General features: G+C 41.6%; 1 protein-coding gene across 2 annotated transcripts in view; it reads right to left on the reverse strand.

Moving 5' to 3' along the window:
* Positions 1-9,330: 9,330 nt before the first annotated feature.
* Positions 9,331-12,687, reverse strand: part of SLCO5A1 (solute carrier organic anion transporter family member 5A1) — a 156,797-nt gene continuing 153,440 nt past the window's right edge. Inside the window, exon 8 of one of the 2 annotated variants that reach the window (XM_003797257.1) lies at positions 9,331-10,300. In XM_003797257.1, the coding sequence (XP_003797305.1) occupies positions 10,261-10,300 (40 nt within the window). In that variant the 3' untranslated portion in view covers positions 9,331-10,260. The remainder of the gene's footprint in view (positions 10,301-12,687) is intronic. The other variant, XM_023517554.1, reaches the window with a different exon arrangement.

Here is a 12,687-nt window from a genome sequence, read left to right on the forward strand (position 1 = left end):
CCATTCCTACAGGTTTAGAAGAGGAAGAGATTTAACAGAGGCAAGGGCCAGCCCCTCTGCACATTCTTCATTTAAACACACACACATGCTGACACACCAACACACACCCACACGTGCACACACCAGCTCAGGGAAGAGAGGCCACTGTGGACTCCATCTGGTAAAGAGCAGTGGGAGGGACAATGAACAGTCAACTTCAACTGACATTCATACTATTCGTGTGATCCTGGAAAAGTCACAAAGAGGTCTGGGTTAAAGATAATATAGCATGTGGGCGGAGGTTCCCAAAAAATGTCCCAGGGAAGACATTGCTGATGTAGCTGGACACTTTTCCATTAAGCTAGAGCATTTGAGGCCTTCGAATCCTTCTACACAGCTGACTATTTCTCCAGCTGGCCAATTCTCTATTGAATTGGTGTTGGTGTATGCGACAAAAACCAACATGTCCTACCCAAACTAGATCACTTCTGCGATCCCTCCCGGCCTTGTGAAAACCTATGGTGATCATAGGTTGGTTTGGCAAAGCTATCTGGGTTCTGGGTTCAGGTACCTAATACCTCAACCCCTTGGTAAACATATCTAAATATTTTGGCTCTTTTAAAAAAGAATTTTAAATCCTTACTTTTCTTAAGACCTTGCTTAAGATCTTTGATTTCCCAAATTAGTCCAATTCTGCTTAGTGTTTCTGAAATTGATTTTAATAGAAAACAAAGAGCTTGGGTTGATAATTAAAACATGTAGAACAATTAATACCTCGATATGCTCCACCACAAGGACTTTTAGGCCCTGAGGACTTTCCTCCAGAAACCTCGGTAAAAGTCACAATGGTCTACTAGGCCCCTTCCCCTCCTGTCTTTCCTAACTCCCCACACATTCCACACTCACCGCTAGGTGAATCGTTCATGGCCTTGTTTCAGACTCAGCCTCCTGCTCAGAAGTCTTCAGTGCATTTTGATGCCCTCAGTGTCACGGACTCTGAGCCACAGGAAGCTCTAGCTGTCCATCCCTCACCTGGTTACCTCCACCTTGCCTGTCACCTCAGCATCCCTGGGCTTAGCGCCCCCTTCCCAGGCCTGAGTTTTCCTCTCACTTCCCATCTACCCCACTGCTTATAATGTCTACCTCCGTCCCACATCTTACCCTGGAGATATCTCATCCACCCTTCAATTTCCATATCAGATCAAATTTTACTTCCCCCCACCCTTGCCAACTTTCCTGGGCAGTCCCACCCCAGGACATAATAGCTCTCCTCTTTGAAACTCTCCCAAGTAAGAAAACACTGGTATTGTACCAAGTCTGCAGCCAGTGGAGTGACAGTAACCGGCCACGCTCATAATCTCACGCTTTCCCCTTATCCAGCCAAGGAACTCACTCCAATGTTACCAGAGCTGGTATCGCTCTCAACAAAGCTTTCTCTCAGAGGGTTGTGAAGCTGAGGACTCTGCCAGTACCGTGGGCCTGCGAGCAAGCCCACTGCTGTACCAAGAAGGTAGACTTTCAAATCCCAGATTTTTCTTATTCCCTGACCTCTGTGTTAGGGAGAGCACTAAGAGAGGTGGGAGGACAAAGACAGCCACCAAGTGTGGGTCCTTTGTGTAAACATCGTCTTACTCTCCAACTGGCAAATGGAGGCAGGCAGCAAAGGTACTGGCTCCCGGCTGAACATGCCCAACCCACACCCACGGGCCTCCCGGAACTCCGGGGCACAATCTGCAAACTCCCTGGATTCTTTGCTTCCCCCACGTTCTTCCACCTCCCAGCCCCCAAATTTCAAGTGACTCAGAACTAAAGCAGATCTGATCCAACCCTACTAGGTATCAGCAGAACAGAGGTCACTGCCACCCTAATCAGTTTCCTATCTAGGATCATCACCTGCCCAGTCCAGGAACCAGAAGGTCCAAGACTGGCAGAGCATGTGTTTTCCATAACGACCACTAGGTGTCACGCGAGTGCAACTAAAGACGTCTTCGGTGCAAGCCAGGACCTGTCGCCCCACCCGGCACCCCAGCCCCCCAAAACGTCCCCTTGCATCGATTTCTAAAGTAACAGCACTCCTCTCACTGCTACCATTTTGACAAGATCATATCTGGAGCAACTCGATCCAGGGCAGCCTTGCTCTTTCTCAAGTGCTATTCCAGCAAGCGAGAGAATAGCTTTTGCTTTCTACTGATTTGTGATGGTATTATAAATTGGAACTGCACCAAACTTTGATCTTTAAATTGAAAAGTGAGCACCAAATATCGATCTCCTTGCTTTCCAAGGTCTTTGTTCAATTAAAAATGTTTTTTGGCTCTCATATGCTGAAGCCACAGAGGCTATCTCTGCTCAGCAGGCAATTTTTAAGAGAGAAACTGGATGCTTTTTAAATTTTTTTTAATTTTTTTTTTTTTTTTTGAGACAGAGCCTCAAGCTATCCCCCTGGGTAGAGTGCCATGGCATCACAGCTCACAGCAACCTCCAACTCCTGGGCTCAAGTGAGTCTCCTGCCTCAGCCTCCCAAGTAGCTGGGACCACAGGCACCCGCCACAACGTCCGGCCATCTTTTGGTTGCAGCCATCGTTGTTGTTTGGCAGGCCCGGGCTGGGGATTCGAACCCGTCACCTTAGGTGTATGTGGCTGGCGCTTTAGCCACTTGAGCCACAGGTGCTGAGCCATTTTTTTTTAATTTTTAATTATTATGGGTTCATAGAAGGAATTCAGAAGCCAGGGAACTGGATGCTTTTTGCCAGCTCTTAAAACACTGGGTTTGTACCGAGTCTGGGTCTAAAGCAAGGAAGTCAAAGTGACCACCTTCATCATCTTTCCCCTCTCCCCATTTCTGAAATATTTTCTAACGTGTCTATTCCAAAAAGCCCAATACCATAAATGTTTCTGCCTATACTCTGAAAGTGTGAGAAGTAAAAAATTCAGGAGAAATCCTTTTGCCTAGACTATACACACCTAATCGTGGAGAAGGTAGATTCAGGCAGGAGTTTCTATTCAGGCGTGTCGGTATGGACACATACACCCCACCAATAACTCACACGTCTGAGGCCATGCCAGCCCTTTACTTATGGTGTGCAGTGGGGTGAGGGAGTGAGAAGCGAAAATCAATTGCCCTGCTTCCCCCCTATTGAGTGCTCGAGACAGGATTCTAAATATAACCACTTGTGCTTTGGACCAGGACTCACACTGCTGTTCTATTTCCATGGCTCCTTTACTTCCTTCTGCCTCTCACCCCAAAGTTTTAGATGCCAGTGTGCTTAGGAAACTCTGCTGCTGGTTTCCTAAGCAGCAGTGCTTTGGGCCCTAGGTTCTTGTTTTTGTTTTTTTAAACAGAGTCTCTCTCTGTTGCCCAGGCTAGAAAGCAGAGATGTCATCATAGCTCACAGCAACCTCAAATTCCTGAGCTCAAGCAATCCTCCTGCTCAGCCTCTGCCTCCAGTAGCTGGGACTACAGGCATGCTGCCACCATGCCTGGCTATTGTTATATTTTTTGTAGAAACAGGTCTGTCTTGCTCAGGGTGGTCTCGCACTCCTGGCCTTAAGCAATCCCCTTGCCTTGGCCTCCCAAAGTGCTATGATTACAGGCCTAAGCCACCATGCTGGCTTGAGCACAATTTCTCACTCTTGTCACAGAGTGCTGGCTTCTGGGCCCCTTAACAACACATGATTAGTTTGCTGTTCAGTAGAAATGGGAAGAAGGGACTTTTAACTGTTTGTGACCACACTTTGATATTCAGTCCTGTGGACATCATTCCTTTTTGATCTTTGAAACTTTCCCTTTATACACCAGTGTTTCAAATAATGAGTTGGATTCCTTTGGGAATCATTCTTAATCTATCACAGTCAATTATGTGGCAAAGAATAATGCCCACAAAATATTCACCATTTACTTCCTTATATTTTCAGGACCCCACATAGTTAGGCAGAGCCATGAGACTAATTCGGCCCAATGAAATAGGAGCAGAAGTAGCCTGTCACTTGCCGGTGGTGAAAGAGAAAAGCCCTTTAGCTATTGGCTGGGTTCTTCTTTTTCTTGCCCAATCAACTAAGGCTGAACCTGAGAGTTCCAACTGGTGTGATTTCAAGATGGTAGAGCCTCTGCCTGGATCCCTGAGGGACTGTGTGGAATAGACTCATAATAGACATGCAAAATGAATGAGGAAATAAACCTGTGTGCCTGAGATTGAGGGGTTAGCACGTTATTTAAGCATGTGTTAATAAACCATGTTCAAGGCATACAGTTCTGCATTCTGAAAGTCTATTTTGAATTTAAATAGGTTAAGTGATGAACTATTTAAAAAATTATTCTCTTTGGTGACTCTATAAAAACTATGTTCTGGCAGGCTACAGGCCTAATAGTTTACATGTAGAACATTCTGCTTCAAGGCGGAGTTCTTGGTTAGGTAAGAAGTTAACTCTGTAGGAGAACAGGACTGTCACACTGGCCTCATCACTTCAAACAGTAACAATCTAGAGACGAATGAATTTCAATCCAACACGCTTTATTCATTTTGAAAAATTTTTTCTTAATTTTCAATGATCAAGTTTTCAAGATGTTGTAAACCAAGGTTTTTATTACTATATCGACAATAAATTTCATTAAACACAAGGAAATCATACATCTTTTAAATTACCCTAAGAGGTCTGCAAATAAATAATTCATTTTAAAAATCACAAAATCAACCACCTTTATGCAACAACGAGAAACAGCCTTTCATCACAAGCACACCTCGGCACACAAACACACACACACACTAAACACACACTCCACCAATATCCTAATGCCAGTTTATTTGACACAGTATTACATTTCCTTAAACAAAAGAGTTAGAGGCTGACCTGACTGCTTCGTGTTTTTAAATTAACATTTGGGGGGTTTGGTAGAGGTATGGTATTCTGAGAAAAATGCCCACTATTTGGTACTAGTCTTAGCAGTTATCAATTACCGGTGGCACTAGTCTTATCAATTATTCCTAGTTTTCATTTCTAGATCCCCAATTTATACCTCCCTATTCACCCCTTCGGTTTAATATGTCCCCTGAAATTACTTTCATTTTCACTAACATTGTCCCCTTCCATTTTAACATACGATGGTAGAATACCAAAAAAGACATGGGTATGCGCTTTTTGGAAAAGAAATAAGAAAAAGAGTATCTGAAATTTTTTTACCTCTTTCTGAAATTATTTTTAGCATCTGATTACTCTTGCTAAATAAATATCAAAAGCTCTGAGTTTTCCATAGAAAAGGACTCCCCTCGCACTCTTCATTTCGGCAGCACAGAGTTCACGGACTAACTGGTGAAATGAAAGACACGGGTGCTTGTTTTCCGGGAAATTCTCCAGATTTCCAAACGCAAAGCACATGCAGCCCCTTATTAGAAAAATACTGTGACTCCAGTGGCGGCTTCTTCATGGCGAACATGCATCGTTAAATACTTTTAGCACCAAGGCATTTTTGTTTTATTGTTGCCAAAGCAAACACCTAGGAGGGTTTTTTGTCTTGTTTAACCCTTCCTAGGGCTTGAGCAAAAATGAAGTGCCTAAAATAAAACTCCTTCATACATATACAGGTCTGGTTCTAATGCAACAAGAAGTCTGGGACAGATCCAGTTAGCAGCATCCTGGCAGATGAAGAAGAGAGAGAGGACAGAAAAGCTAAAGTGCACGAGGCAACTAACTTCGCCTGCCAGCCAGTGGAGTTCCCTTAGTGTGGAGAACGGAGATCCAGGAGAGGCAACCTACTGGTCTGTGTAACAGAGAATCAGCCGTGGAGGCATTATGGGACTATACAGTATTTGGTGTCTATCTGCTACTGAGTATGATCAGTATGCACCTGTATATCAGTAGTTAGATTCGCATTCTGTTCCATCTGGGATGTTTCAAGCACACACACAATCAGAATAAAATATAATCGGCGACCACCCTGGGCTTTGCCTCCGTCCCTGGGTGCACTAGAGAATTCCCAAATGCTTCAAGTTCATCCAAACTAGGAAGTTTCTCTTTGGTGCCCCGACAGTTTCTACAAAATGGGGGTTCAAAAAGAAACTTTCTGGGCTCCAATTCCACCAAAAAAATGCAAGCTGGAATCGTGAAAGTGAAGAATTTTCTAGGTGGTTGGTAAAAATGGAGGACTGGCATCACCTGCGCTGGACCCCACCCCAGCACTCCCTTCTCCAAAGGCTGACGTCTCCAAGAGCGTGCCACGGTTTATCGTCACAGCTACTAAACGTAGCAATTGGGGTTGGTGGCTCGGTACCTATTTTGCCTTTGTTCATTTAACATCCTTATTAGGAATCTTAAGACTCATATTCACCAAAAAACTCATGGAAATGTTAATATTCTAAAAGAAAAGATACACCTGAAATCCCCAAAGCTCAGATTCCACGATCTGAACTACATTTTGTCATAATATTTCATTTCAGAAACTCTGCTAAGACTTGATGTTAACACCCAAATTGGATTTGTTCTATATTAAACAAGAACTGTAAGTAAATTGAGGTATGGCAATTTTTAATATAACATTTAGCTAAATAAATGTAAATGTGCCTTCAAAATCCAGAGAAACATTAAATCTTGATGTTTCCTATCTTTTTTTTGTTTGTTTACACACACAAAAGATAACTTCTCTACTCTTTAGAAACAAACAATACATCAAAAAATGAAGTGCTTTAACCGCCCCATTTTATAGCCACATCTTGCCTTTGTTAACCAAAAACTACTGTTTGGATCATGTAGTGTTAAGAAGTGACTAATGATCAGGGAAACCTGTCTCTGAATCCTGACTTTGCCATTCTTCACAATTCTAAACAAGTTACTTTACTTCTCTAAGCCTCTGTTTCATATCTGTTTAAAAAAAAAAAAAAGAATAAAATCTTAGCAATGTAATTAAAAGGATTAGAATGAACAATGCTTAAGTGTGTGACAAAAAGCTCTATAAATAGTCAACATTCAACAAATGCTCATTTGTTTCCTCTCTGCTCCTCCATTTTCTTCATCCTCAATACCTTGATTCTCAATACATTTTTGCCTATTTTTAAGAATTAAATCCACCTACAAAGAACAAGGATTTCATACTAATAAAAATTACCAAAAGAACGTGTTCCAACTACCCATTTCACCCCTTGGGAGTTTCTAAATTAACAAGCATGAACTCAAGAATATAATATTTGCATATTAAAGCCAAATAATATATTAATTTTCAGAGTTTACAAAGGAACACCATGATCTTTTGCCAAAATGAGTAATTTGAAGCCTAAGCTCATGGAAGGTGGTAATTAAAACTTCTAATAGGAGCTGTGACTATAAAGTAACATGACCTATTTATTAATAAACATATAAGGTCTTATATATACAATGAAATGGTATCATCTAAAATAGTCACTGTAGTTGGCTATGAAGTATTCCTGGATGCTGCCATAGCCCAGAATGTTTTGGGAACCATTCTTAATTGGTACATATTTCAAAACTTTATTTTTTTACAATCTTTTCTACTTAGTCTATATTCACCAATAACACACTAATAGTACACCTGCTATTTAAAAGTAGCAGATACTTGAGGAAGTACAATATTAACATTGTGGTGCACATTTTAGGCCAATTATTTGAGTTCTGGTCTAATCGTTTCATGGGATTTCATGGAGTAGCAGATGGTAATCAGGTAAAATGGCACCTGATATGGACAGATAACTGGTGCCCGGACAAATGACTGAGGAAGTAGATGACTGTTCAAGGTAGAGAGGGGCTCTCTAACTATCCCTGGTAATTCTGACCAGCTTAGCTACCAAAAAACAAAACAAAACAAAACAAAATAATCCCAGTGAATTCTCTGAATGCAGTATCCTAACACTCAGAGGAAAAACCATCCCTCTTCAACTTATGTATCTTTACCTCCCTCACCAAAGGAAACTTTCTCTTCTAAAGGATCAAAGATCCTCCACAGTGGGTAAAAGGGGACACTGAGGCCCCAGAGTAGACACTAGACTATCAGCAAGGTTTTCTGAAAACCTTCAACATCTATCACATTGACCAAAGTCTAGCTGACACCAGAGCAATTACAGCCGTAGGCAAGCAGGGCTGCTCACCTCCCTGAGAGCCAGGCCCAAGGGCCGAAGGGAAGTCCTTGTCACCTGAGATCACTAGTTCTACCTTTCTGATGGTGATTATAGACATTATTCCATCTGATGGTGATAACTCTCTCCATAAACTATATGTAACCAAGAGATCTATCTGACCAAAGTCCTTCCTAGAAAGAAACAAAAACAACCCTGTACCCAGAATATTCACAGAATTCCAGTTGTGTAGCCAAGCAAGGATGGAAGGCAAATGCCTGAACATCAGGAAACAGTCTGTCCATCACATCTGCTCTGTAGATGAGTGTAAACCAGAAGAGGAAGCCACTTCCCAAATTAGCCCTACATAAGCATAGACTCCTTGGCAGGAACAGTTCGCAACTATGTCTGTATTTGGACTTTGCAGTCCCACGCAGCTAACTTACTGCCAGTCCATTACTGTTGTCAGGAGGCATCTATCACAAGAACTGTGTAGAACACATTCTGCATGATGCCTAAGTCAAAGTGATATGCTGGAAGGGACTGAAAAGAATGGTGGAAAATAATCCCAAAGTGCATGTTAAGAACAGAGAAATCCTCCCTTGGAATCACTATAGGAAGGTTACAGTAGGAAGGTATCAAAGGAGGATATAAAATGATTCTAACTTGATAAAGTAGAAATCCATATGATAGACTGGTTCATTTTAAATAATCTTCAGTCATTACTTAGGATTATATTCTCACAGATCTCCCTTTTCCTATATTCAAAGTGATTTTTTTACAGCTTTCCTGATGGAATTACTCATCTCCAGGAGCAATCACAACAATTTTCCATCTAAAAAAAAGAAAGCAAAGCAGATGTGCCAGTGCTTTCAAGATATAACTATCAACAAAATGCACAGGTGAGACTTTTCCCAGTGACTTCATGGGCACCTAAGAACTAAAGAAATTTCTACAGCAATTTCCTTGGATAAGAAAGCCATCAGTTTCTTTCCTTATTATGCATCTCAAATTATAGTTTATAGTCCTATTGGTTAGCACACTAGTTTTAAAGCTCCTTACAAAAGAATACTGGAGTTTATATTCAAGCTATGAGATTTATGATTCAGCAGCTGCTTTGCCTACCTTATGATGGGGCAGTCAGACTAAGAGAGAAATGAGTCTTACGAAATGAAGTCGCTGTTCCTTGTATCTCGCTACGTATATGGTTCCTCTGAAGCATCTGAAAAATTCTACCTGATTTAGAACTCTGCTATGGCTTAAAATGTTATTAACAGTACTGTAGGGAAAGTTTAGCTTCCTCTTTTCAAAACCAAATCTGCTTTGTTCTGTGAAAGCAAAAGTAACATGCTGCACGTAACATTTTCCCAATCAAATTGCATAGTTGAAGCAAATTCATTTGTGCTTTGTAGCAGAACTCACAGTAGGTGTTCATATCTAAAAACTTTGCTTTGTACATACAAAGTCATGGTCAAGCTCACCTTTGTTTGGAGTGTACACTAATGATATGCACCACCATTTGCCTTCCCATGATTTTGTTCACCATATACCTCTGGAAAGCGAGCTTTTAATTAACACAGCAGAAATGGTAACAAATCTATGTAACCTCCTCCATCTTGGCGTGGCGGGGGGAAGGCTCTCAGTCTTATTGAGGTATCCAGCCCTCAATCAATAGTGGCTGTGTATACTGAGTTTTGTTGGTTTGAGGATTGTGTCTGCAGAGGTTAAAAAAAGAAAGGAAAAGAAGGCACGGTTGTTTCTCAAGTCGCCAGATTTGACTCAACCAACAAGACTAAATTCTTCCATTTTCAAGCTTCAGGAAGGCAGCTACATGTCAACAGGGCTCTCTTCCAGCCCTGGGTCCGCAGAGGAACTTATTGCTTCTGGGAAGGGTCCCGAGTAGGTCTGTGCTGTGATCCCTTTCTGCAGCCCAGTCTCTTCTTGGAATTCTCCCTGGGTGCTGAAAGTGGGACAAGATCTAGTCCGGGCATTGTCAGGGTGGCCCACTCTCTCACTCACAGTGCTCAGGGGGAATTCTCTCCACCTCTGCCTCTGGAGTTCATCTTCCTTGTATTTTATGGAGTACCAGGCCAGAAAAATAAAAATAAAGCCCACGAATTTGAGGCCAGCCGCCAAACCAAAGTAGACAAAACGAAATGACGTCACGTTGTACTCCCAGCAAGAGCCCTGCACTCCACATTCCTGTTGCCAGAGCATGCAGGTGGTATCAATGACGGCTCCAAAGTAAATTGGGGTAGGAATGTATGCTAGAGGTGTGCAGAGAAAGGAAATATAAAGACTTAGCACATCTTATAAGAGAAACCAGATTTGTAAATTAGCAAGGTACTTGTGTGCTCTAAAACCAGCGGAGGGGAGTGATTTTCTTATGTCATGTGATTTTTTTCAGCGAATCATATTTTATCACAATATATTCATCATAAAAATATCAGCCAAATTGTTTTTAGATGCTTAAAATCTTCTAGTTCTAGTCTGCAACTCAGAATGTGCTATTATTGATACTTAGGATTATAAAATCTATTGCTTACATCTGTATATCAAATCATCACTTTGTACACTTTAAATAGATAAAATTCATGCCAATTATACCTCCATAAAGCTGAAAAATATCTATTGCTAAAAATGCAATTGGAGAACCCTTTTAAACTTAACCATTGGATTTTGTCATTAAATATTCAAGAAGCTATACCAAAACCCTTCATTGCCCAAAATTTAGTACACTTAGTTCTTGTGGGTTGAGGTCTAGTCCTGGATGAAGAAAGAGTATAAGAAAAGCCTCACCTCCCGTATGTCAGATACCACATCAAATGGCAACTTTATAAAGGTATGCATAAGCATAGACAATTTTAAATATAAAAAAATTATTACAGCGTAAAATTCATCTTTGAAGTTTATGAAAGATCCAAAATGACTAACACCTTTGTTGTCTGGGCTCTGAGGGAGACATTTCTTTAATCCCATAGGAAATAAAGTCTACCTAGTACATTGACTTCCTTCGTTACAGGCTACTCCCTTTGCCAAAATGCGCCCCCACCCCCAACTCATTCACCTTACAAATGTCTACCCCACCCTTACACTCCTGACTCGCTCAGATGCCACTGTGTTCTCACTCCATTTTAGTAACTATCACACAGTATTTAAACTGTTTGCCAATCTGTCCCCCTCCTTGATGGCAGGGGCCATGCCTTGTATTCTTTGCATCCGAAGGATCTCAGTAAGAGTTTACAGAAGAAAGTGGTGGAAGAGAGCAGGGGAGATGGGAAGAAGGCAGCGAGGAAAAGAGAAAGGTATGCCAATAGCCCAGGAAGCTGGCTCAGTGCCTGTGGCTCAAGTGGCTAAAGCACCAGCCACATACGCCTAGGGTAGTGGGTTCGAATCCAGCCTGGGCCTGCCAAAACAACAATGATGGCTGTAACCAAAGCGGGTGCCTGTGGTCCCAGCTACTTGGGAGGCAGAGGCAGGAGACTTGCTTGAGCCCGGAGTTAGAGGTTGCTGTGAGCTGTGATGCCACAGCACTCTACCCAGGGGGACAGTTTGAGGCTCTGTCTCAAAAAAAAAAAAAAAAAAGTCGAGGAAGCTTTAAGTGATACAGCACACACTGTTTTTAAATAAGTTGTTTTTATTCAAGTAAGGTATCCTAATTTTTTATATTATTAAAGTGATTTTTTTTAAGACTCCTTTTCTGTTTTGATTTGAAATTTTGGAGAAACAGAAATTGGCTTGTTGGTCTAATTACACTTTTTCCCAACAACAGAAGTTAAGATAAAGTTAGATTAAATAGTAAGTACCTAATGTGTTCTCCTTTCACTTACTCTTTTTTAAAAATGTTTTCATTTCCAAGTATCAAGGGGGGACCAGGTGCAGTGGCTCACGCCTGTAATCCCAGCACTTTGTAAGGCCTAGGTGGGTGGATTGCCTGAGCTCACGAGTTTGAGACCAACCTGAGCTAGAGCAAGGTAAAAATAAATCTAAAAATAGCAATCTAAAAATAGCCAGGCATTGTTGAGGAAGCCTGTAGTCCCAGCTACTTGGGAGGCTGAGGCAAAAAAATCACTTGAGCCCAAGTGTTTGAGGTTGCTGTGAGCTATGATGTCACAGCACTCTAGTGAGGGTAAAAAAGTGAGACTCTGTCTCAAAAAAAAAAAAAGCAAACCAAAATAAACAAGGTGTCAAGGGGGTACAAATATTTTTGATTACCTGGGCCACTTCTGTGTATGTCTATTGAGTCATTTTACCTCCAAATCCTTTTCAAATAAACTCAACTCCAGAGCATCAGAGGGAGTTGAAGCCAAAACAAGAAATTATTTTTGCCTTTTCCTAGTCAACCACTCCTTTAATTAACAAATTTCCTTTTTTCTAAATAACACTTTTTTTTTTTGAGACAGGGTCTTGCTCTGTCTCTCAGACTAGAGTGCAGTGGCATCAGCATAGCTCACAGCAATCTCAAGCTTCTAGACTCAAGATCCTCCTGCCTCAGCCTCCTGAGTAGCTGGGACTACAGGTATACCACCATGCCCGGCTAATTTTTCTATTTTTGGCACAGATGAGGTCTGACTCTTGTTCAGACTGGTCTCAAACTCCTGGCCTCAAATGATCCTCCTGCCTTGGCCTCCCAATGTGCCTTTTTTTTTTTTTT

This window comes from Otolemur garnettii, unplaced genomic scaffold (genome assembly GCF_000181295.1).
Source record: "Otolemur garnettii isolate 467f Iridium unplaced genomic scaffold, OtoGar3 scaffold00113, whole genome shotgun sequence".
Lineage (NCBI taxonomy): Eukaryota > Metazoa > Chordata > Mammalia > Primates > Galagidae > Otolemur > Otolemur garnettii.